At 37.9% G+C, this 26,861-nt stretch overlaps 1 protein-coding gene across 11 annotated transcripts in view; it reads right to left on the minus strand.

Annotated features, from left to right (window-relative positions):
* The window catches only part of CCDC141 (coiled-coil domain containing 141), a 207,913-nt gene that overhangs the window by 110,573 nt on the left and 70,479 nt on the right, over nucleotides 1-26,861 (minus strand). For all 11 annotated transcript variants that reach the window (XR_014829842.1, XR_014829841.1, XM_084999981.1 and 8 more), the window contains one exon: nucleotides 19,553-19,669. Coding sequence is in view for 9 of the 11 variants with exons in the window: in XM_084999981.1 (XP_084856107.1) it covers nucleotides 19,553-19,669 (117 nt within the window). In the remaining 2 variants the exon portion in view is untranslated. The remainder of the gene's footprint in view (nucleotides 1-19,552; nucleotides 19,670-26,861) is intronic.

The following is a 26,861-nucleotide window of genomic DNA, read 5'->3' on the forward strand; positions in this document are numbered from 1 at the left end:
CTGGTTGATGATGGAGGGAATCCTGTAATACAAATAGCAGGTTTGCAAAGAATCCAAAGAGCCCGCACCACCCTTTGTGTGTGCATATTCCCCATCAACACCCTACTGCCATCACAAGAGTGTTCAAGGATGCAGCTTCAGAAGATAAAGTATTGTGGTACTTTGTCCTTAACAGTACGATTTGATTTTGAGGCAATGTTGGTTTTGGCTACTCTGCAGATCATTTTCAGTGTGACCTGAAATTGCACTCTTATGATTGGGTTAAGAGGTGGGATAAGATAGGATGGGGAGGTAGAGAAGAAAACAAAAATGAAAATCAAAAATCAAGGATGGTTAAGAAGTTGGTAGACATTCACATTTTAGTGTGAATCAGATTGCTTTCCTCTTAATACTTGAGAACTGCAGCATTTTGCTCATTATTTCTTTGTTGCCTCAGAATCAAGAGTGTTCTCATAGAATTGTGTTTAATTTGTAGTCTTGATAATGATCATGCAGTAGATAGAGTGACTCATGACTTCCCAACCAAACTGAAAGTCACTTCTGAAGAGCAATTTAGAAGTCTAGCCATGGCTGACTCAAGGTAGCATTTTGCTGCCAGCTTCCTTTCCAGAGGAGTCATCCACTGCCCCAACAAACACTAGCTGTGTTTAACTCATGTTCCAGACCCATCTGCTGGGTGTTACAGGAAATCCAGAAATGAAGGTGTCATGGCCCCTGTTTTTGAGAATTTCACAGCCGTGGGGAAACCAGGCATGTGGAAAAATCAGACATGTGAACAACTGAAATTCCAGGAAGGCATTCATGGTTTTAATTAAGCAATAAGCAATGCTCTGTGAGAAAAGAAGGGAAAGACAAGTACTGGAGGGATTAACACTCATTGGTTGTTCAATGGTTAAGGAATCTGGCCCCGTGCTGTGCCTCAAGATTACTAAGATCATCCTCTTGGATGGAGTAGAGACATGGAGCTTTAGACAGACCCTCTCTGCCCAAGGTACTGACCTCAAGATATCATCCAGTCATCCTGAATGTAGGTGTTTGTCTTGTTTCTTTGTCAGTTTCTGTTGGACACATCTTGAATTACATACCAAACTCTTCATGGCTGCTGTTTTTGCTTAGCGTTTTGGACTCAGCTGCTAACACTTTGCCCCTGATTTCACTTTGACAGTACTGCTTTCATTCGACTTCTCCTCCCCTTTGGTAACAAATTGTGACCTCAGCCTTGCCTGTTTCTTAGCTCTATTTTTTCCCTCCCTGTCAACTCTAACATCATAATTTTTGATTAATTTTGAAAAAGAAGAGGAAAGAAATAAGGGGAAAGAGATTCTATACTGAATCTCTGTGTGGCATCAGACTAAACCAGGACTCAGGATGAGTAAGTCTGTGATGGGCATGTGAAGGAAGAGCACCCAAGGAAGTTCAGATTGAGGGAGACTTACAGGTTGGGGGGCAGGCAGAGGGCATGTCCTGGAGGGCTTTAAATGTCACATGAGTTTATATTTTATTCTATGTCCATAGGGAAATTTAGGAGACACTTGAGAGAAAAGCTGCCTAGGCTCGGCTGGTCTGAAGGTAACTTTGATGATGTTACAAAGGACTAATGGCAAAATGGAAACACCAGAGGACAAGATGCCAGTTAGGCATGTGGCAGGATCATTGATCTTGTTCTTCCTATATTGTCCTCTCTGCCCTATTTCAAGAAGAAAGTCAATATTTCCTATGCCCCTCCTGCCTAGTAAAGTTTCTATGAAGACCAAGAGCAGAATTACCCACAAGTCATTTCCCCTTCTGTCTTTTATAAAAAGACTAAGGCCAATGTAGACATCTTGAGAGATGTGGGAAGGAGAAGGAGATAGGGGTGAAAGCCATCGAAAGACAGGGAGATCCAGCTAGCACTGGATGCGAGGAGAAGCATGGAGAGAGGCATGGGCCTCCCGGGGCGGTGCAGTGAGGAAGTGCATGGCTTTCTTGGAGATGGCTGTGTGCTCCCTCCAGGGAGACTGGAAATCAGAACAGCTGGGTACTCCAAACAGGCATGGAAGCACAGAGCCATTGTAATCGAAGCCTCCATACAGGCTGAGACAATGATGACCTCGAGGGAGGCAAAGCCAATTGATGATTACAGTGGCTTCCCCAGCACTGTGGTGCTGCTTGGGCCCAGGAACACTTACAAAACCCTGGAAAGGGGGCTCCAGTAACAACCGAGCTTCAGTGTCTCACCAGTCATATGATGGGAGCTCAGAATCAGGCTTATATTGACCTAAAAAACAATGTTCAAACAAACCAGCAATGTTTCATACAAACATGGTAGTCTGTAGGCTCAGAGTGATGATTCTATACAATGTAATTGCAGTATGAGAAACTAAACAAAAGAAGTGGGCCTGGGAGGAGAAGGCAAGAAGGAGGAGATAGAGGTAAGAACTGACTACAATTGAGAAGTGATCTCAAGTGAGGGGTGAGGAAGAGCAAGGTGACTTTGAGGTCTCTAACCTGGGTGACTGAAGGGCTGTGATTTATTTAGCCAGGAAGAAAAATGGGGGAAGGTTTGAAGGAGAAAGTGATAATTTTAGTTGAGTTAGAAGTACTGGTAAGAAATCTATGTGTATATTTTCCATGGGAACTTCTAAAAAGGAGGCTGAAGGTAAGCAAAGATGTAACAGTTGGAGATCTTTTTAAAAGTCTAAAAATCATTAAGATAAAACCTGTATTCGTCACTGTAGGATGAGAACTCCAGATGGGGCTAAGTATGAAAGGCAAAGAGAAAAGCGCCAAAGATTAAGCAATGAAGGAAAAGATGGCATTGAGAGATGCCATAGAAGAAGCCAGGAGCCACTGGGGAGATGGGAGAACTAGAGAAGGTGGGGTCTCAGAGGCCAAGTGCACAGAGAGCTTCAAATCATCTGCTACCTGAGAAAGACAGCTTCTCCTAATGCCGGTAAGGGACAGTGGGAGGCGAGGTCAGGAAGGCAGAAAATTAAGTTGTGTTCATTTCCTAGGGTTGCTGTTAACAAAGTACAGTTGACTCTTGAACATGGGTTTGAACTGTGAGAGTCCACTTATACAGACTTTTTTCAATACATAGACTGCTATGTTTTTGACCTAAGGTTGGCCAAATGTGTGGATGCTGAATCCATGCTTAAGGGAGGTGACAATGAGACTTGGGCATCCATAGATTCTGGTATCTGCAAGGGATCTTAGAAAAACCTATCCCCCATGGATACTGGATACCAACAAACTCAGTGGCTTGAACAACAGAAATTTATTCTCTCACAGTTGTGGAAGCTAGAAGTCTGAAATCAAGGTGTCAGCAGGGTTGGCTCCTTCTCAGGGCTGTGAGTAATAACTCTTCCAGGTGTCTCCCTTGGCCCTGCACATGGCTATCTTCTCCCTGTGTCCTTCATATCACCTTCCCTCTATGTGTGCCTGCCTCTGGGTTCAAATGTTCTCTTTTTATACGTCATATTGGATCAGGGGCCACTCTAATGACTTCATCTTAATTAACTATATCTGTCATAACTCTATTTCCAAATAAGCACACTCTGAGAAACCAAAGGTTAGGACTGTGATATATAAAGGTTGGTGGATACAATCCAACATATAACAGTCATGAAAACATTGGAAGAGTATCTTAAGGGTTAAAGAGCAATACTTTTGTTTTCTGTTTTGCAAAAGACTAATATATAATTGAAGGAAGAGGAGAAAGGGTGACTCAAAATGATGTAGTAAAAAGGAAGCCAGACTCAAAATGAAAAGATAGGAAAGGTGGGATTTAAAATAGTGGATGAAAGCTTAAATTTGGAAAAGAGGGGAAGTGGAAATACATTGGGAGAAGAGAATTGAAAAAGAGACAGAAAGGACAGAGAAGAGTCAAAAGATTTCACTCTGTGACTATAAAGGTAGGAAAAACTTAACAGCACCTGAAAGTCTTGCACTGCTTGTTACAGGGACAAAGCAGGGAATTAAAGGCTGATAAGGAAAAGAATTTGTAAGGCTAACTGATAATAGATCATTTACTTTTTAAATAGAGCTAATCAGAAAGAGTATGATAATTGTTTCATCATCTTTGAAAGGTAGGAAAAAAAATAGAGAAAGTGGGCGATTGAGTATACTCACAAATAGCCTTGGTCCATGCTAAATAGAACAAGGAGGGAAGCCAGGAAAAGGCAAAAGGAAAGGGGGAGTGCATGAGATGACTTTTGGGGGATGTCATAGAAACAAGTGAGGCCACAGGAGTGAGAAGCTGAAATGAGCCCTCTGGAATAAAGAATGTCACAGGAATCTAAGGCCACACTACTGAATGTCACCAAATGGAAGCTAGCGTAGCACAGGAAGGTTGTAGAGATTTAAGGTATGACTGTATATTAAGACATAAGAAAATGGGGGAGTTCCTGTCGTGGCTCAGTGGAAATGAATCTGACTAGCACCCATGAGGAAATATTGGCCTTGCTCAGTGGGTTAAGGGTCCGGCATTGTTGTGAGCTGCAGGTGTGGTTGCAGATGTGGCTCATGTCCTGTATTGCTGTGGTTGTGGTGTAGGCTGGCAACTACAGTTCCAATTTGACCCCTAGTCTGGGAAACTCCATATGCCATGGGGGCAGCCCTAAAAAGACAAAAAGAAAAAAAAAAAAAAGAAAAAGAAAATGCCTTTTCAGGAGTTCCCATCATGGCTCAGGGGGTTAAAGACCTGACATTGTCTCTGTGAGGATGCAGGTTTGATTCCTGACCTTGCTCAGTGAGTAAAGGATCTGGCATTGCCACAAAATGTGGCATAAATTGCAGATGTGGCTCAGATCCAGCTGTGGTGTGGGCCTCAGCTGTAGCTCCCATTTGACCCCTAGCCTGGGAACTTCCACATGCAGCAGGTGCGACTGTAAAAAAAAAGAAAAAAAAGAAAAAAAGAAAATACCTTTTCAGGTATCTATTTCATATAGACTCAATTTCAGTATTATTATTATGATAGTAACATTAAGTTTAGTTGGAATAGTAAGTGTAAGAAGCTATGCTTTGTAGGAATTTTTGTTTAAGGGATGACAAAAAAAACAAGAAAGAGGAGGAGGGAGAGAGAGAAAGAAAAGAAGAATAAGAAGAAAAGAAAAGAATATGTATGAAGAATTTTTATAAAAATCATAGCTAAAAAAAAGATACAGAAGAAATTTTCTAAGCATTTAAACTTAATGAGCTGGTAAAGTTTCCATAAGCAGTGACAGCAGGTAGTTTTAAACCTAATGATTATAGAGGACAATATTCTTTATTGGCTTTCTTAACTCATCCTCTTTTAGATGAGCGTAAACATTTCTGAGAGACTTTCTAAGTTAAATTTCCCTTGGAAATGAAAGCATATGGTTCACCTAGCTTTATATTAACCTGTAAGTTAAGGCTAGAGAAGGGTTACCAAGTGAAAATCCCACCATTTTATAGATTTTCCCAATGCTTGCAGGCAAATTCAATATTATTTATAAGTACTTTGCCTGTTAGTAATAAAATTGTTTCTAATTTATGTTCTGTGAAAAATGACATTTGCTTTTCATTGGGAAGTTCATTAAAAAATCAGACAAGTAAAACAAATTATTCACTAAAGTGAAGACAGAGGAATTGAAATGCACTAGGGCAGGTGTCTCTACTGTTTGAAGACTCAGTTAATTTCTGCCTTGAGACCCCACTTTATTTTTTAAATTAGAGGAAACATTATAAAAGTAACAAACTCTGCTTCATTCTGTAGATTATCAGAGATGGCGTGAGCTGATTTACTGAAGTAATATTTTTTAAGTGGTTTTACCAGTTTTTCACATGCCTTCAGAGAAGGAATTGCAGGATGTAATGAAAGTTCAAATAGCAGAATAGTCAGCTTCTTTATACAGGTTAATATATACCACAATGAGAAGAAAATAGCTCAACGACAGCTGTGAAGTACTTTGAAAATATTTGGACAACCCGGGAGCTGTAATTATATGAACTCTAGATATTGCTACATAACTTCCTGAACAACCCAAGAGATGTATAAGCAGTTTCTTTTGTATGAAATAGTTTAAGTGCTATTTCTACAGAAATATTTCTATTTTTAAAAAGGAACAATTATAAACTTTAAATACTTGTCTTTTGATCTTTAAATTACCTGGACAATGAAGGCAAGCAACAATATAAATCAAGTTCTAAGCTCAAACGATCTTGCCCACATCTTAAAATGACTCAGACTTACATCTTCCACATTCGTACAATGATCCAATATTTCAACTCCATCACTTTAACTCTCTTTCATTCTTCTGCAGTTCTTTCTTTCCTTCATAAACTTTGTTGCCCAAAAGGTGGTCCAAAGACCAACAGCAATGACATGACATTGGATTTTGTTAGAAATGCAGATACTCAAAGTCTCACCTCAGAACTGGTGAATCAGAATCTGCATCTTCAGATCCCCAGGTAATTCATGAGTATGTTAACAATTGAGAAGCTCTGGTCTAAAGTACACTGAAAGAATGGCTTTTCAAAATGATTCATTTGTTCAAAAGACAAACGAATATGAAGGAGAAATTTGCAGATGATATGATCTTATATATAGAAAATCCTGGAGTTCCCGTCGTGGTGTAGTGGTTAACGAATCCGACTAGGAACCATGAGGTTGCGGGTTCGGTCCCTGGTGTAGGTTGCAGACGCGGCTCAGATCACGCGTTGCTGTGGCTCCGGCGTAGGCCGGTGGCTACAGCTCCGATTAGACCCCTAGCCTGGGAACCTCCATATGCCGCAGAAGCGGCCCAAAGAAATAGCAAAAAGACCAAAAAAAAAAAAAAAGAAAAGAAAATCCTAAGAATCCTCAAAAAACTATTAGATCTAATAAATTAATTCAGCAGAGTTTCAAGGTATAAGATCAAAACACAAAAATCAGTTGTGCCTCTATGGACAAGAAATAAATAATCTGAAAAGGAAATTAAGAAAAACAATTTCATTTACAATAGCATAAAAAATAATAAAATACTTAATAAAGTCAACAAAGAGGGTGTAAGACCCATACACTGAAAATTATAAGACATTGTTGAAAAAATTTAAAGAGACCTAAATAGGTAGAAAGATATCTTATGATTATGGATCAGAAAACCTAATATTGTTAAGAAGGTAAAAGTCCCAGAGTCATCTACAAATACAATGCAATTCATATCAGAATCTAATGGCCTTTTTTGGAAGAAATGGCAAAGCTGATCCTAATGTGTAGAACTGTAAAGAGATGCTAGGATTTAACTCTAGGACCTGGGAGTGTACCATTCACTCAACTGCCATATTCTGAAATACTATGTATTTCTGCCTCAAGTATGTGCTATATCTACATGGTTTAATAACATGCAATTATTAAAAACATATTTAAAATATGTGTTTGAATAGGAGAAATGCTTACGATATTATGCTAACTGGAAAAACGACACTGCAAAACAACACATAGACAATTTTGTATATAAACACACTCACATACAGTGTGTACATATATACATACACACAAAGGTTTGGAACACGCAATTTTTTATGTTTTATATTTCTCTCTCATTTTCCTATATACCTACACACTATGAGGGATTCTAATTTTCTTTAGTTTTACATGTTTTCTAATTTTTCCAAAATGAGAATGTATTATGTAATCAGAAAAAATAAAACAATATACTTTTTTTTTTTTTTTTTTTGCTATTTCTTGGGCCGCTCCCACGGCATATGGAGGTTCCCAGGCTAGGGGTCCAATCGGAGCTGTAGCCACCGGCCTATGCCAGAGCCACAGCAACGCAGGATCCGAGCCGCGTCTGTGACCTACACCACAGCCCACGGCAACGCCGGATCGTTAACCCGCTGAGCAAGGGCAGGGATCGAACCCGCAACCTCATGGTTCCTAGTCGGATTCGCTAGCCACTGCGCCACCACGGGAACTCCAACATATTTTTAAAGAGCCACATCCACATTCTTGTATTGGTTCTGTTGATTATAACTATGCATTTAAATTATTCAAATAAGCTTGCAAGAGATTCTGCTTTACTTCCTTACCTCACAGTCATAAATATTTTGTAATTTTAAGCTTGGCGCTTTCCTCTGAATAAAGTTTCTGTAGGATTTAAGTGTTGGTATTCTTTTTTAAGATCTCCAAATAATATTATCTGAAGAAACTTGAGGCCAAGATCATAAATCTAATTTATGAAATCACTCAAACTGGAAAATATTTTCAATGACTTGGAAAATTGGATTACATGATGAATCATGGAAGATGGTTTTAATCTTGAAGCTGAGGAATGTGAATTTTACTATATTAAAACACTGAAGATGATGTTTCTTTACATCATTTTCAGTTTGCTTCTCTCCCAGAACTTCAAAGATTATTTGTTAATCAATTACTCTATATGCAATATATAATCATCTATGAAAATTAAGGAAAACATGGACATACATTGAATACATGGGAAAATCCTCAACTCAGTGTCTCTTAAATGTTTGTGTCAATACAAATCTTCTGAGGAAATTTGTTAAAATACAGATTCTGACTCAATACGTTTGACCGGTGGAGTCTGAGTTTCTGCCCTTAGAATGACTCCCAGATGCCACTTTTGGGAGCCGTGCATTGAATAAGGGTTTAAGTCTCCTTTCAGCCTTTAAAATGGGCATAATAACCTCCACCTCAAAAGATATCATGCCCCATCTAAAGTTACTCTCATTCAGACTTTGGTAGTTTTCTAGGAGACTTTTCTAACTTCAATATCATTTCCTCCCTCCACACAATTAAGTGTGAATTCTTATCATTCACACTTGTCCCACGTTAATCTTCTAAAATGCAAATTGGTTTAAACTACAACTCCACTTAAATTGTACCTCATTACTCATCAGGTCTCAAACCCAAATGCTTACAGAGGCCAGGCACTTAATGTAAATGAGTGAAGCAAAGGCACTGAGAGGAAGTTTAATGATGAACTGTGGGGACTGTGGCAAACTGAAGTACACGCCTTTTCTAATGGAAATAGCTATCTCTGGGCTCTAGCAAAGAGATGCTGTGTATATATGGAAAGATCAGCCTGGCATTGCCAGATCTAACATTTTAAGAAGAAGTAGGAAATCTGGATTTCTTTTTTGATAAAACTTCAATATTTTAAGATTGGCAATGAGTTTTTTTTTTTTTAATTCTAATTTCCTAAATTACATAATCTCTTTGATCAGGAAATTCAGTCTTTGCTCAAAGTCCCTGTGTGATTCTGGTGAGCACCAAATGAAAAGGGCCTTTCCTGAACCAAGGATTGACACTATAGAAGTGCAGGAACTAATAGCCAACCACGGTGGTGTGAAAATTACTTTAAATTGAAAACAGCTGAACAATTAGCAACAGAAAGGAATATTACCTAAACTTAAGCAGAACCTCCTGAAAATACAGCTGCCATTGACCTCTTCCCAGGGAGCTTCCTGATTGAAAGAAGACTGATGTTAAGCACCAGGAAGTATGAATTCAGTTGCCATAAACCCTCCCACTGGGAAACTTCCAGTCAGGAAATAGACTGTTCATCCTTTTATCATCAAAAAGTCCAACAAAGAATTCCATACTCTTCCAGTGAGGTTCTTTCAACATGTTCTGAATAAGGTATCAGATTTATTAAGAGGTATAAAAATTGCCATATTTCTAATTTGAATGCACTCCAGTAGTAAGTGATGGAGGAATTTGCAAAGTTTATTTAGAAAAAAACTTAGTGAGTACAGGAACAAGCAAAATAGAACAGTTGGTTCCCTGCTGTTAGATTTAGCTGTGGGGAGAAAAACAAACAAACATACAAAAAACAGCAACAAAAAAAACCCCCCAAAAAACCCACCTACTTTCTCTGTGTTACCAGATCATTTATATACATTTCACTAATGAACCCCCAGCTTGAGGCCTTATTTCTATGTTAAATCTCCTTTGAAAGAAACGTTCTCCCTTCTTTTCCTCACATTCACATTCAAACAAAAGTCCAAAGTATAATATGCTGCTTCCTATTTAATGACATATAAAATAGGATTCCTTCTCTAAGAACAAGAAATGACATTGTTGAAAAAACACAGATGAGAAAGGAAACACTTTTTTGAGCACAACTAAAATGTGGGTGCCTTCACAAGTATTTTCTAGTTGAATTGTCACAGTTTCTCCTTACAAGGTGAGGCTGAGAGAGATCAAGTATATTCAAGATTGCACAGGGAGTGACAGGAATGCAAACTTGTTTTTTCCTATGTAGATGCAACTCGATATAGTATTGTAATCTTTATTTTTAGAAAACTTGCAAATCCAGGTGGGAGGAGTTTAGTAAAAGTGGCTAGGGAAATGTTTGACCAGCAAAAATTTCTAGGTGTTTTTAGAAATCCTAACATTGTAAATAGGACCAGCTTCATGTAAGTGACCTGTGTCATCACGATGACCTTTGTTTAGAAAGGCCCTAGGCTTTAATGTTCTGCTGTTGCTGTATTGAAATCTCAATAACTTTTTTTTTTGTCTTTTTAGGGCCACACCTTCGGCATATGGGGGTTCCCAGGCTAGGGGTTGAATCAGAGCTACAGCTGCCGGCCTACACCATAGCCAGAGCAACATGGGATCCGAGCTGCATCTGTGACCTATACCACAGCTCATGGCAACGCCAGATCCTTAACCCACTGAGCAAGGCCAGGGATCGAACCCACAACCTTATGATTACTAGTTGGGTTCATTAACCACTGAGCCACAATGGGAACTCCTGAAATCTCAATAACTTTTTAAGAAAGGCCTCCATATTTCCACTTTAAACTGGGTCACACAAACTATGTAGCTTGTCCTTCCTTCAAAGGATGACAAAGTGAGGATAAAGTTTAAAGATAAGAGGGCATTCCTTGAGAAGACAAAATGTGGTTAGCTCTCCACCTCAGGGTCACATGGCTTTCTAGAATACAATGAAGTCAGATGCCTTTGACAGGAGATATTCTAAGGGAGAACTTTCTGGGTGTGACGCTTTCTCTCCCCATCTGCCTAGTCATTGTTTGTTGATGAACCTTTACAGGAAAAATTTAGTAGCCCAGCCCAGTACCTGCCAGAGGGGAGAAACAATGTCAGGACAGCAATGGGATCTGACCAGGTAGATAGCTAATATATGAGAGGGTAGCCACCTGACCTGCCTCTTAGTGTGCCCTCCTCAACTCTCCATCATGTGAGCTGGAGAGGCTATGGCAGATGGGCCTTGGAACAAAGCAGGGTCCAGAGTCCAATCAGTGGGAGGTCCTCCAAGGGGTCACCTCCTTTGTATATGTCTGGGGTAGAAGGGCAAGGCAGAAACAGTTGATCCCTAATTCTAAGAATAGAAGCATTCATGGGCATCTCCCTGCATCCACCCCCATTCACCCAGAAAAGGACAACTAAGAGCACTGGCTTTCATACCCCCCAGGCCCTACCAAGTGGAGGAATATTAACTCACAGGGAAAAACAACATCTGATGAGCATAAGGAATACACTGATGTACCTAAGTCAGAGGACACAGAATTAATTTTATATATGAATAAAGCTCACCTTAGGATATAAAGAAGAACATTAGAAAGATGAAACAGGAAAAAAGTTATGAAGAAGAATCAATGTGAGGGACTGGGAATGAAAAATGTAATAATGGAAGTGAAGAACTCAGCAGAAGGGCTAAATAGCAGAAGGAGTGGAGTAGAGAAGTCAGTGAACTAGAAGATCAGGTATTAGAAGGGATAAAGAAATGGGAGGCAATAAAAATTATGAAGGAGAGAAGTAGGACATCGATATCAGTGTAACAAGACTTTCCAAAGTTATATGGCATCTAGGAATTACCATAATGAAGAACACACAGGACTACGCAAGCTAGATGCAACCAGTGTTGTGGGAAGAAGCACAATGAAATCTATGCCTTAATACCATATATGTAAATTGAAAATATGTAACTCTATATATTTTGGGGAGGGAATATATCTAAAGACACTGAATCCATTAGGTAGGGTGAGAATGGAGATGTGAGAAAAACAGAGAATGAGGGCAAAAATAATAAGATAAACCAAGAGAGTAGGCAACCCAGAGATCTAGGATGAATTAAAGAGTTGGTGTAACTTTACACTGAGGCCAAACATTAAAAATCAATCAATCAATCAACAGCTGGACAGATAGGTAAAAGCAGGCTAAGTCACTATCTAAAGTCACCAAAAAATCACAGAAAGTAACTAAAAAGAATACTTCACTCTTTTGCATAGAGGATTTAAAAAACAAACATGAATCAAACATCTTTTTTAATACCAGGCTCTGTCCTAGGAGCTGAGAATACTCGGATGAGTAATACACTATCTCCACCATTGAAAAATGTTTTTCTGAGTCTAGTCCCATCATTTCAGCCAGCTCTGAAAAGGTGTTTTCCACACACATGTTGCTTTAAATTTAACAAGCATAACTGTTATTTTAATCTAAATCTTGTCTCTTTTGTGGGCCTGAACCTTAAAGAGAGTTTTGAGGTCACCTAGGCCCACCTTCCATGGCCTCAGAATTCTCTTCTAGTTTCCAGCTTTTGAAATTTACTTCCGTGTCGTGACCATGCACTCTTAGTATTTCTTCCCTATAGAATGGCTGTGGATAAATATTACCTCTGAGACAACTTCCCTCAGTCTCTCCTGTTTGGATCGAACACTGCTAGGACCTTTAACTCTCTCATCATAGACAAACTGGTCTGGTCATTGTTTTGCCTCATTCTGCCTTATTCATGAATAATCACCCTCACCTAATCAACCAGTCATAATCGTCCATCTGCTCAAACCCCGTCCTTCTGGAAAGCCATCCTGGATCACACCAGAACAGAGTGTCAATCCCTTGTCTACATTTACATTGATAAAGTCCCTTTCACTTATGTGACTCAAGGACCCCTGTTGCCTTGAATAACCAATTAACTTGCCATTGGAATATCTAGTGTCCCAAACTGATGACAACTATCTTAAAAAACCTTTTTATCAACACTTATGTTTGAACATTATCTCTAAATAGATATTCAATGATTCGATAATGTCTAAAGATGGCAATGAGATTAGAGGTTCTACAGGCCAGCCCATAGGTGAAGAAAAATCTTTTTTTTAATAAATGTTTTTTATTACAGTTGATTAACAATGTTCTGTCAATTCCTGCTGTACAGCAAAGTGATACAGTCATATGTGTAATTCTTTTTCTCATATTATCCTCCATTGTGTTCCATTACAAGTGACTAGATACAGTTCCCTGTGCTATACAGCAGGATCTCATCGCTTAACCACTCCAAATGCAATAGTTTGCATCTGCTAACCGCAAATTCCCAGTCCATTCCACTCCCTCCCCCTCTCCCTTGGCAATTACACGTCTGTTCTCCTTGGCCATGAGTTTGATTCTTTTCTGTGGAAAGGTACATTTGTGCCGTATATTAGACTCCAGATATAAAAGATAACATATAGTATTTGTTTTTCTCTTTCTGACTTACTTCACTTAGTATGAGAGTCTCTAATTGCATCCATGTTGCTGCAAATGGCATTATTTTGTTCTTTTTATGTCTGAGTAGTATTCCATTGTGTATATGTACTACATCTTCTTTTTTTTTTTTTTTTTGTCTTTTTGTCTTTTTTGTTGTTGTTGTTGTTGTTGCTATTTCTTGGGCCGCTCCCGCGGCATATGGAGGTTCCCAGGCTAGGGGTCGAATCGGAGCTGTAGCCACCGGCCTACGCCAGAGCCACAGCAACGCGGGATCCGAGCCGCGTCTGCAACCTACACCACAGCTCAGAGCAACGCCGGATCGTTAACCCACTGAGCAAGGGCAGGGACCGAACCCGCAACCTCATGGTTCCTAGTCGGATTCGTTAACCACTGCGCGACGGCGGGAACTCCCTGTACTACATCTTCTTAATCCATTCATCTATCATTGGGCATTTAGACTGTTCCCATGTCTTGGCTAGTGTCAATAGTGCTGCAGTGAACATAGGGGTGAATGTATCTTTTTCAATGAAAGTTTTGTCTGGATATATGTCCAGGAATAGGTTGCTGGATCATATGGTAATTCTATATTTAGTTTTCAGGGGTACCTCCATACTGTTTTTCCATTGTGGTTGTACCAATTTACATTCCCACGAACAGTGTAGGAGGGTTTTTTTTTCTCCATACCCTCTCCAGCATTTATTTGTAGACTTACTAATGATAGCCATTCTGACTGGTGTGAGGTGGTACCTCATCATAGTTTTGCATTTCTCTGATAATTAGTAATGTTGAGCATTTTTTCATGTGCTTGTTGGCCATCTGTATGTATTTTTTGGAGAAATGTTTATTCAGGTCTTCTGCCAATTTTTCAATTGGGGTCTTCATTTTATTTTGTGGTTGAGTTGTATGAGTTGTTTGTATATTTTGGAAATTAAGCCCTTGTCAGTAGCATTGTTTGAAACTATTTTCTCCCATTCCATAAGCTGTCTTCTTTTTTTTTTAAATAGTTTCCCTTATTGTGCAAAAGCTTGTTAAGTGTGATTACATTGGTTGATTTTTATTTTTATTTCTATTGCTTTGGGAGAACAACCTAAGAAAACATTTGTATGATTAATGTTAGAGAACAATTTGCCTATGTTATCTTCTAAGAGCTGATGGTGTCTTGTCGCACGTTAAATTTTAAATTTTAAAGCCATTTTGAGTTTATTTTTGTGCATGGTGTGAGGGTGTATTCTGGTTTCATTGATTTACATACAGCTGTCTGATTTTCCTAGCACCACTTGCTGAAGCAACTGTCTTTTTCCCATTTTATATTCTTGCCTCCTTTGTCAAAGATTAATTGGCCATAGCTGTCTGGGTTTATTTCTAGGTTTTCTATTCTGTTCCATTGGTCTGTATGTCTGTTTTGGTACCAGTACCACACTGTCTTGATTACTGTGGCTTTGTAATATTGCCTGAGGTCTGGGAGAGTTACGCCTCCTGCTTGGTTTTTGTTCCTCAGGATTGCTTTGGCAATTCTGGGTCTTTTGTGGTTCCATATAAATTTTTGAATTGTTTGTTCTAGGTCTGTAAAAAATGTCATGGGTAGTTTGATAGGAATTGCGCTGAATCTGTAGATTGCTTTGGGTAGTATGGCCATTTTTATGATATTAATTTTTCCAACCCAGGAGCATGGAATATCTTTCCATTTCTTTGAATCCTCTTTAATTTCCTTGTTTTAATGTTTTATCGTTCTCAGCATCTAAGTCTTTTACCTCCTTGGTCAGATTTATTCCCATGTAGTTGATTTTTTTGGGTGCAATTTTAAAAGGTATTGTATTTTTGTATTCCTTTTCTAAAGTTTCATTGTTAGTATACAGAAATGCGACTGATTTCTGAATATTAATCTTATATCCCACTACTTTGCTGAATTGTTGATCAGTTTGAGTAGTTTTTGGGTTGAGTCTGTAGGGTTTTCTATATATAGTATCATGTCATCTGCATACAGTGACATTTTTACCTCTTCTCTTCCAATTTGGATGCCTTTTATTTCTTTGGTTTGTCTGAGTGCTGTGGCTAGGACTTTCAATACTATGTTGAATAGCAGTGGTGAGAGTGGGCATCGTTGTCTTGTTCCAGATTTTAGTGGGAAGGCTTTTAGCTTCTCTCCATTGAGTATAATATTGGCTGCAGGTTTGTCATAAATGCCTTTTATTAACCTATATCCACTTTGGTAAGAGTTTTTTTTTTTTTTTTATCATGAATGGATGTTGGATTTTGTCAAGTGCTTTTTCTGCATCTGTTGAGATGATCATGTGGTTTTTGACTTTTCTTTTGTTAATGTGGTGTATGACATTGATTCATTTGCCTATGTTGAACCATCCTTGTGAACTTGGATGAATCCCACTTGGTCATGGTGTATGATCTTTTTTATATGTTGTGGATTCAGTTGGCTAAAATTTTGTTGAGAATTTTTGCATGTATATTCATCAAAGATACTGGCCTCTAATTTTCTTTTTTGGTAGTATCTTTGTCTGGTTTTGGTATTAGGGTTATGTTGGCTTCATAGAATGTCCTTGGGAGTGTTCCTTCTTCAACCTCTTGGAATAGTTTAAGTTCTTCCTTGTATGTTTGGTAGAATTCGCCTGTAAAGCTATCTGATCCTGGACTTTTGTTTGAGGTAGTGTTTTTTTTTTTATTACATATTCAATTTCATTTCTAGTGCTCAGTCTGTTCAATTGATCTATTTCTTCTTGATTCAATTTTGGCAGGCTGTATGTCTCTAGAAAGTTATCCATTTCTTCTAGATTGTCCAATTTGCTGGCATATAGGGGTTCATAGCATTCTCTTATGGTTTTTTGTACTTCTGCAGTATCCATTGAGATTTCTCCTTTTTCATTTCTTATTTTGTTTGAGTTCTTTCTCTCCTCTTCTTGGTGAGTCAATTTTGTCAATTTTGTTTACCTTTTTAAAGAACCAGCTCATGGTTTTATTGATTTTTTTCTATTGTTTTTTGAATCTCTATTATATTGATTTCTTCTTTGATCTTTATGATTTTCTTCCCTCTGCTGGCTTTAGTTTTTGTTTGCTCTTTTTCTTTTCTTTTTTTTTTATATAGTGATTTTCATTTTTTTCCATTATAGCTGGTTTACAGTGTTCTGTCAATTTTCCAGTGTATAGCATGGTGACCCAGTTACACATACATGTATATGTTCTTTCTTCTCACATTATCAGGCTCCATCATAAGTGACCAGACATAGTTCCCAGTGCTACACAGCAGGATCTCATTGCTAATCCATTCCAAAGGCAATAGTCTGCATCTATTAACCCCAAGCGTCCCATCCATCCCACTCCTCCCCTTCTGCCTTGGCAATCACAAGTCTATTCTCCAAGTCAATGATTTTCTTTTCTATGGAAAGATGCATTTATGCTGTATATTAGCTTCCAGATATAAGTGATAACATATGGTGTTTATCTTTCTTTTCTGACATTTCACTCAGTATGAGAGTCTCTAGTTCCATCCATGTTGCTGTAAATAGCATTATTTTGTTCTTTTTATGGCTGAATAGTATTCCATTACAATAGTATTACAATAGTATTCCATACAACCACATCTTCCTAATCCAATCATCTGTTAATGACATTTGGGTTGATTCCATGTCTTGGCTATTGTGAATAGTGCTACAATGAACATGCAGGTCCATGTGTCTTTTTCAAGGAAAGTTTTGTCCAGATATATGCCTAAGAGTGGGATTGCTGGGTCATATGGTAGTTCTATGTATAGTTTTGTAAGGTAGCACCATACTGTTCTCCATAGTGGTTGTACCAGCTTACATTCCCACCCACAGTGCAGGAGGGTTCCCTTTTCTCCACACCCACTCCAGCATTTGTTATTTGTGTACTTATTAATGATGGCCATTCTGACTGGTGTGAGGTGGTAACTCACAATAGTTTTGACTTACATTTCTCTAGTAATCAGTGATGTTGAGCATTTTTTCATGTGCTTGTTGGCCATCTGTATATCTTCCTTGGAGAAATGTCTATTCAGGGTCTTTTGCCCATTTTTCCATTGGGTTGTTGGCTTTTTTGCTGTTGAGTTGTATAAGTTGTTTGTATATTTTAGTGTTCTTCTTTTTCTAATTCTTTTAAGTAGTGTTCTTCTTTTTCTTACTCTTTTAAGTTGTCTAGTTGAGATTCTTCTTCTTTTGTGAAGAAGGCCTGTATTGCTATGAACTTCTCTCCAAACACAGCTTTTGAATCATTCCATAGATTTTGAATTGTTATGGTGAAGGAAAAAATCTTACATCATACAGAATTCTTCATGGGAAGTGATAAAATAGGAACTCCCAGTAAAGCAAACATCCTTTTTTTTTAGAAAATAAATTTATTTGAAAGGATGCTATAGAAAAAATAGGTTTTTTTCTCCTCAGTTTCCCAAACAAGTTTGCCTCAAAAACTACTTATTGAGTACATGGGTGCAATACTGAGCTTCTGCATGAGTTCTATTGCTGGTTTCTGAGTGGCTTAGGACCCTGAACAGAAACAGTCAACTTGTCTGAAGTATGATGAAATTTATCAGGAATTCATATTCTTTTTAAACAAAATTTGACTGGGTACTCAAATGGCTTAGCTTATCCACAAAATGTGTTATCTGGCAATATGAATTCATCCACAATAAGAAGTATTTTATATTTAAAGGATATTAGGTTACATGGGAAAATATTTATGATAAAGTTGTAAATGAAAAAAAGCATGACTCTAATGCTGTGAGTTTCTATGGTTATGTATGGAAAGACTGAAAGTAGTGCACAAACACTTTAATAATGGTTATCTTGAAGAATTCACTTTATTGTCCCTTCATTTTTCTTACAGTTAAGTAATTTTCTATGATGTAATTTATATAATAAAATATATATTATTAAAATGTATTTCTTAAATCTTTATCCATACAACATAGGGATAATGATGCAAATAATATCTACATCTTTCTATTTATGTACCTCTGAGCTACAAAGTTAAACTGTAAAGTATGATATAAGCTAAACTGAGGTTATTTGTTAATGAATACTACCAAATTGTCCTCAGGGCTGTGAGAAACCATAATAAATCCACAGTTACTGTAAATATCACCCCAAAGTATGCCTAGGTTATATGAATATACCATTTTTTAAATTCATTTTTAAAGGAAGCAAACATCCAACACAATTCAGGTCACTTCTTTCACTTAGCATTTAGGAATTTGAATAGAATTTTCATTGATAAAACTTGAGAATCACACATATGGAATAAAATGCTACATAACTTCAATAAAAAAATTCTCAAACAGATAAGCTAAATGCTGAAAAACTTTAAAGAACTTAAAAAATCATTACCCATAACAGCCTTTCAAAACCGAGTCTGTTTCAATCAGGCAAATATTCAAACCATACAGTATGAATAGCTGTGTATACTGCAGTGTTCAAAGAAAAGCAAAAACCAACAAATGAAAACATTGCGATCCCTGTGAAGGGATTTCAGTCTAGATAAAAGCAACCTGCTGTCTCCTCTGCCCTCACCCCTCCAAATCCCATCCTCCAAAATATGTCCACATTAATTGCCTTGTCTTCTGTATATTTGCCCATTGTCTAGTCATGTTGGCCCATTGTTTTCCAGAGCTTCTCAACTTAGCTATACCTACAACTATCAACTACCCAAAATATTAATAAGAGAAAGTTCTCTAAGTCTTTGATATTAACTAAAGTATTCACTGTTCCATTCAAATAGACCTTTGTTTTCTTGTAGATCAAAATGGAGTACCCAAAAAGAACTTTGAAAAATATTTATACACCCCACATGTACAAATTAGTCAATTTCCAAGTAAAAAGACACAATGGCAAGAGGAGAACATGGCTGTTCTGCACCTCCTGCTTTCAGGACTTCATGGTTCCATTTTGTACATCCACACACCTATAAATGGTTGCCAGGCTAGTAGCCAGCACTTTTTGCAAAACTAAGAAACACAATGCAAGTTAAATAACTATGGAACCATATATGGGAATAGCAAGCAAACTGCACAAAGGGAGTTTTCAGTACTCCTCTAAATTAGCTATAGAAGTGTATTTAACAAAAGTCCATATAGTTTTAAATTATTTTTTTAATGTCTCTTACCTTTGCTTTTAGTATCAGTTCCTCATGCTTACGAATTAGCTCTTCATTATCTGAAAGTGATGAACCCAGACTTTGTTCCTGTAAATCTCTTATAGCTTTCTGAAACCAAGAAGTAACCTAGGTAAGAAGTAGCAAAGAGAGATAAAATTTCAGATGATTAGAATTAGTGAATAAAACTTCAGAAATACTTCCCTAAGCTTTCAAATTTAAGCTACTTCGATTTCTTTCTATATAAACTCATCTCGTGTATTAAATTAATATAATCAGGTTTTTATTTTTTTTCTTCATTTCAATCTCTCACATGCTTAAGAGAAAAAGCAAAATCATACCCAGAATTCATGAAAACACTATATCATTTCAGTGGATGACAGAGCATGAAGAAAATAATTCAAAATTTCCTAACAAAGAAGAACCAAAATAAATTCCTATGCAGTCTACAAACCATGCTTTTAGAATATAAATCTTTCCTGTATAAGATTATGAATCTGAGCATAGTTACATAGACTCACATGAAGATATTAAATAGCATATATAGACTTATGTTTCTACTATCAAAAGACAATGCAAAATTTGTTTGCTGCAACTGCTGAAAATCTGTATTCAGAAAATGAAGTTATTAAAATTCCATCGACATTATAAATGGCTAAGGGCATAACACACTCATTTAGACTTGATTTACAACATGTGCCTTACACAGTGTCCAAACAACAACTAACAGAAGACTTGAAGGAAGCTGTACCTTTAAAATGATCATATAAGTAGATAAGAGACTGATAACATGTGGCCCCGGGATTCAGTTTCCTTATTCCAATTAAAGGAAAGAGTTGGGTTTTTATCTCAAGTACTACACAGCACTGTCCTCATGATCACATCATAGCTACTGATTCCTGAGGACCCACTACATGCTAGGTGGTTTGCTAGTTGCTTTGCAGGCATCATTTCCATAAAAAGTATGATATCAACATTGTAAAGATGAAGAGAGGTTAAGCAACTTATCCAGGGCCATATAGTAAGTGGCAGAGCCAGGATTTGTACCCAAACCATTATTATTCCAAAGTCAACTCTTTCAACTGTGCCCTGCTGCCATCCTTGGGTAACCAAAGGCTTACAGCCCTGAGCATCAGGGGAAATTACTGCAAACCTGAAAAATAAATCCCAGCAGCCCACTCAAAATTGTGGGCACTGCCCAAGCATTATACTATGTCTTTCTCCAGCCTCACTTGTCTTGCCTGCAACAGCCTCAGGATTCCTCTGAACTCTTAGCAAATGGAGAAATGTGTGAAGCAAGTGGCCAAGGAAGGAGCTAGGTTAGTTCTGAAGCGCCACACAATAAACAAAGACACCCCCCATACACACACACCATAAAAGGTAAGTTATGGGTTATGCATTACCATTACAAGGCCGATGTCCCAAAGCTGATTGTGAGGTCAAATGCCTATACCAACACTTAGCATTTTTCAACATGGAACAGGCAGTAAAATAGGCAGTGGGAGGGTTCCTCCAGCTTTCTGCTAATTAGAAATCTTTGGTAACAAGAATTTTAGGATACCATCAATGGAAAGGAAAGAATAATGGTGACCCTGCAGCAGTTTTCGTGTGAAGTATGTCTCATTTTCTTCAGAACATTTGGTAATCTCCGTACAATACACACATCTACAGTCACCACATCTACAGTACCATGTTCATGTATTTATAATTCTTTGAAGATAGTTTGTCTTTCCGTTACCCCAGTTAGAATTAAATGATATGTGATATATGCCTATTAGAACACACAGTATTTTGTCGAGTTGTAAAATTTCATTAAGTTTTTAGTAAAATTTCTCACAAAAGATGCAGCGAGCCCACATAAAAACAACCAGAGGGATGATTTAAGGGTTTCATCAAAGAAACATGGATCATGAATATAACTAACTCTCAGAGGCCCTTTATTTTGTTAAGTACTGAGAGTGAGTTTTAATTATCTTAAGCTAAAATGAAAGGAACTCAGAAATCTCAAGAATGCCTTAATAGGGGAAGTTAATATAGAATCTGAGTGAAGAAAACACGGGTACAAACAGGTGTTCACTAATCTCTAAAAACAGGTGAGAAGTCTGAACCCTCAGATAATCCTATTCAATTCTGTGAGTCACAGGTTTGTCATCTAACACATGCCAACAGTGATGAGGCAGGAAAGGAGTGAGTTGTTTTGATTTTTTAAAGCAATCTACCGACCTCATCCCCTAGATTTGGCAAATATACTTCCACCCCCAAAGAATACTATTCCTTTGGGCATGGCAATACCATTACCTGTAGGAGGATGTAGTTGAAGGTCTGCGGTAGTGTACCATATATCCTGATCACAATAAACTTACTGACGCTCTAGAACTACACATTTTTACTATCAAATGCATGCTGAGAAGAAACATGAAAATGTGGCATAAAACTCAGAAGAAAATAGATCATTATGGGGATGTTATGTATCATCACGAGGCATTCACACACGTGAGCAGCCTCCTAGAGCAATGTTAATTTGCGTGCTGTGAGATGCACACAGAATAGACTCTCAGAGTCCTTCTGCTATAAAACAAAGACACCCTCAATAACTGATGGCATGTCAACCATAATGTAAACCTGTCACTGCATCCTGTGAGCAGCCACTGCAGACAGCTGCATAGATATTCCAAGAGCACTTTTTATAAGCGTTTAAATTATATCAGCTGCTGTCCTAAAGCCTGGGTGGTAAGTACATAAATGATGTATCAGGACATTCTGTAGAACATGGTCCCCGAAAAAGGACAAAAATATGAGCCTAGGGTGGGCGGGATGTGGAAAGAAAGGAAGAACAGAAAGCATTCAGGGTATATGCTGGAAATTGGTTCTGGGCAATGATGAATTAAAGGGGGAAAATAAGAATATTTTTCCTTTTTCTTCCTAGTTCCTACCTTTCACACTGATCTAAGTGATGTGTTTATGGTCATCCCACCTACCTGTTTGACATGACATTCTAAGCACTCTGTTCAGAGGAAGTAGAACTAAGGCAGAGACAGAGTGGGGGAGGCCTCATTTTATTTTATTTTTGCAGAGGGGAGGTGGGAGTTGGAGGGGGAAATACCTGCCAGAGAGTGCAGGGAGACAGAGAGAAAGGGAAGGGAAATCAGCAAAGATGCAAAGAAGGAGCAATGAGCGATATTCAATGAAAACCAAGAGCTGCCTTGGGAGTTAAAGAGAGATGAAAATTCAGTCAAATGAGACAAATCTGTGTTGTCCTATACAGTAGCCGCTAACCATAGATGGCTATCAAGTACCTGGAATGTGACAAATCCAAACTGAGATGTGCTAAGTATAAACTTTCATAGATTTAGCGTAAAAATAATGAAAATATCTTAAGAATGTTAATTTTGATTAGATGTTGAAAAAGTATTTTAGATCTAAAAAAGGATTTTAGATCTTTTGGATTAAACAAAATATGTTATTGCTTTTCACTTTTTATGTGGGTATTTACTTTTTCAATTTTTTTTTTTCTCTTTTTTGGTCTTCCTCTCTCTCTCTCTCTCTCTTTTTTTTTTTTTTTTTTTAAGGGCTGCACCTGTAGCACATGGAATTTCCCAGGCTAGGGGTCAAATTGGAGCTGTAGCTGCTGGCCTACGCCACAGCCACAGCAACGCGGGATCCAAGCCATGCCTGTGACCTATACCACAGCTCAAGGCAACGTCGGATCCTTTACCCACTGAGTGAGGAAAGGGATCAAAATCCTCATGCGTACTAGTTGGGTTCATTACCACTGAGCCACAATAAGAACTCCCTAATGGTTCTTTCAGAGAAGGTTATTTGCTAAGGAACCAAGGGATCAGATGATGGCTTTGAGGAAAGCAAGAGTAACAAAGGGGTCACCCCAAGTTTTTATTTTACTAGATGAGACAGCATCTTTTGCAGATGCAGGAAACTGAAGATGCATTAAGGAGAGTTGAGGCAGGAATGTACCAGAAAGAGAGGGAAGATTGGAAGAGAGCACTGCTGAACATATCAGTTGTGAGCAAGCAAAGCCTAGTTTTTGCTTGTTAAATATCCCAATCTCACCTCGACCCCTGCTGAGAGATAAGAATGAGGAAAGTAAGAGAAGTGAACAAGACCTTCCCAGAGAGGTGACCGTGCTACTCCAGGCAGATACAGGTTATCTCATCTGATCCTTACACCTCCTACGAGGGATATACCTGCTTTTTCCACAGAGAAGGAAACAGACCCAGTCAGTGTAAGCAATTCATCTAAGGTCACACAACCAACAAGAGGAAAGTCCCATAGGTTGAGGCAGAAATGCTGTAGTCAGAATTCATGATTTTCTTTCTGGTGTTTTTGTTTCCCATCATAGCCAGCTATAGAACAAAGGATACCAGGGAAGAGAGATGGTTCTCATTAGGCCATGTTTATGAATGTTCTTAAGATAAAAAAAACAAAATGCCAACACTGTAGTCTAACATGGAAATAAGTCCTGTGAATAATCACAGGGGCTCAATGGAAAGATTGTATTAGAGAGTAGAGGGATGGTGTGTTTTAGAGGAAGAGGCCAAACACAGGACAAAAACACATGGGAGAATAAGCCATAGAAGAAATTTTCTGATGGTCAAGGATAAACAACTCAGGTGGCAAGAAGGTGAACTTTTGCTGCAGCCCAAAGTCAGCTATCACACTACCATAAACTATCACGGTCTCTTTTTCTGCAATTTGTTCTACAATCCACGATCAGATTTTATTTTTTGATCTTTGTTTAAAACTATGCTGGAGGAGGTGAGCTAGCAATAAGCAATTCAAACATCTTAACAGCAGTGCTTAAGGGAAGATGAAAGTCTCTCCAAATCACTTTCATTTTCTTTTCCACAGGCAGGACAGTTCTTGTTGAATAACCAGGTGCTATTAGAGACAAAATACTGATAAAGGGGAAAAAAGGCTTCAGTTATACATCTCCTTTAACCCAAGATGTTTGATAGTCTCTCTTCCAATTATCAAAAATGCACACATATATGATGGTGTTTTCAATTATAGTTAATAGCCACAGCTGACAGTTCTAATGTCTACTTTGATTTTGAAGGCATGCAAGTATTATAACAACAATGCTAGCTCCCATAAAGTTTAGTTCCTTTTCTTTTTTACAGTAGGGGACCAGTTGTCATAATTTTGTATTAGGCAATTTCGTCAAACGTGCTCTGTATTTAACTAGGCAATAACTAGACTTCAAATATCCATTAGCTCCACTAGGTGATATCAGAAGAGGCATAAAAATTGTGTCTCTAAGGTTTGTACCCAGACTTGGGAGCAGGGAAAGAATGAATTTCCACCAAAATGTGAATTTAGTTTCTTTCCGGAGGTATTCTAGGATTAATCTAATTACTGAGTTATCATTACCTGGACTTTGGCTCAGAGATTCTAAATGATAAAGCTCACAATCTTTTTTGTGGAACTTGGAAGCCCTCCATGAATTACTGAAGTCAACTGGAAGGTATTAGTAGCCCTTCAACAAATGATGGAATCCTAGTATTCTCTATTTCAGGCAGGAGGAAAGCTAAAATACATTGCTTATGTCTTGAGGCAAAATTTTTGTTACTTTATTAACAGCTTCACAATCTATCTCCCTGTCTGGGGAGCACTTAGTGGTCTATGCCAAGATATGCTCTAAGTATTTTAACATCTTCAGTCTCATTTTTTTTTATTTCAAAGCTTTGTTTTTTAAATTTATTTTTTATTGTTATTTCCCCCAACACACTTTTTTTCCCCACTGCACAGCATGGGGACCCAGTTATACATACACATATACATAATTTTTTCTTCCATTGTCGTGCTGCGTTGTAAGTATCTAGACATAGTTCTCAGTGCTACACAGCAGGATCTCATTGTAAATCCATCCCAAGAGCAATAGTTTGCATCCATTGACCTCAAGCTCCCAATCCCTCATTTATTTTTATAACAAATTTATAAATAAATGCGGTTATTATTTCCATTTTACAGAAAAGATGACTGAGACACAGAGGCTGAGTAACTTGCCGAAGTCACATAGCAAGGAAATGTAAAAGCTGGGATTGATATCCACCCATCTGTACCAGAGTCACTCTGACTACTTCTGACATGCAGCGTCATTGAAAGGAAGGGTGGTGGCATGCATTCTAATTAAGAAGGGGCCCCATTGCTTTTAAAATCACATGCTTCCCCTACACCACTTTAAGATAGTTTGCATTTATCCTGACATAATTTAGAGTGAATTCTGGAGTCAGCTCATGTGCTGAAATGAAATTATGTGATAAATTTTAATCTACAAGTGACTGGAAAGTCATGTGCATCAGTTACTGGACCAAACTATGGGATACAGTATTGACTCTTATTTTGGTTTTATACCACCCAATGTTAAAAAGCTACATGCAAAGACAGATTTAAAAAAAACAAAACCTTACTATGTGGTAACCACTAAGCTAGGTACTTTCGTTAACTCATTAAATTAAGCTGATCAATCATTCAAGCTACAAATCTTAGAAGGTAGCATCATATAAAGGAGAATATACACATGTGTGCATGCATCTGAGTGTGCATGTGTGGCGCGTGCGCGCGTGCACACACACACACAGGGAGAGTTTTACAGTTGTCCAGCAGGTACAAGACTGTTGCCCTGAGGCTGTGCTTTTATGTATCATCTCAGATAGCATTTTAATCACCTATTGACAAAGAATATGATTACACATGGCTACATGATTATGATACACATGGTATTCAAATTATAAAACCTTCCAAATGTGAATTCTATTACCTATTTTTTCCTCCCAGAGAGATGTGTACCTTGTAAGTATATGTGATTGGGAAATAAAAAGAAACTATCTGCCCTTATGTCTTATTTGATTCCCCAGATGTCCTTGATACTGTCTTATACAAAGAGACCATGAATAACTTAGTCTTAATTTATTTGTTTGTCTCACTTATTCCTGATTGGAGCAATTGAGAAAAATTACATTCATAAATCTTCTTGCCAAGATAATTAATTATGCACGAAAATACTCCAAGCTGCTTCTGATTTTCATTAATGAAGGAGATTATCTGCAAAATAAGACACTGCTGGAGTTGGGGAAAAAGGTCAGCTGCTCATCTTCAAATCTAAAAAAAGTACACATTTTTACATCTGAAAAACAATGATAGAGAACATGCTATGATTATGTTTTTCAGGCTATCTGTGGTTTTTATTTTCATTTTTTTCTGCAATTGATGAAAATCTTTTTTTTTTTTTTTTTTTTTTTTGTCTTTGTCTTCTTAGGGCCGCACCCATGGTGCCTGGAGGTTCCCAGGCTAGGGGTCTAAT

This window comes from Sus scrofa, chromosome 15 (genome assembly GCF_054392235.1).
Source record: "Sus scrofa isolate SSC_HxYL_T2T_F1_AM1 chromosome 15, Sscrofa_HxYL_maternal_Yorkshire_Landrace_v2.0, whole genome shotgun sequence".
Taxonomy (NCBI): domain Eukaryota; kingdom Metazoa; phylum Chordata; class Mammalia; order Artiodactyla; family Suidae; genus Sus; species Sus scrofa.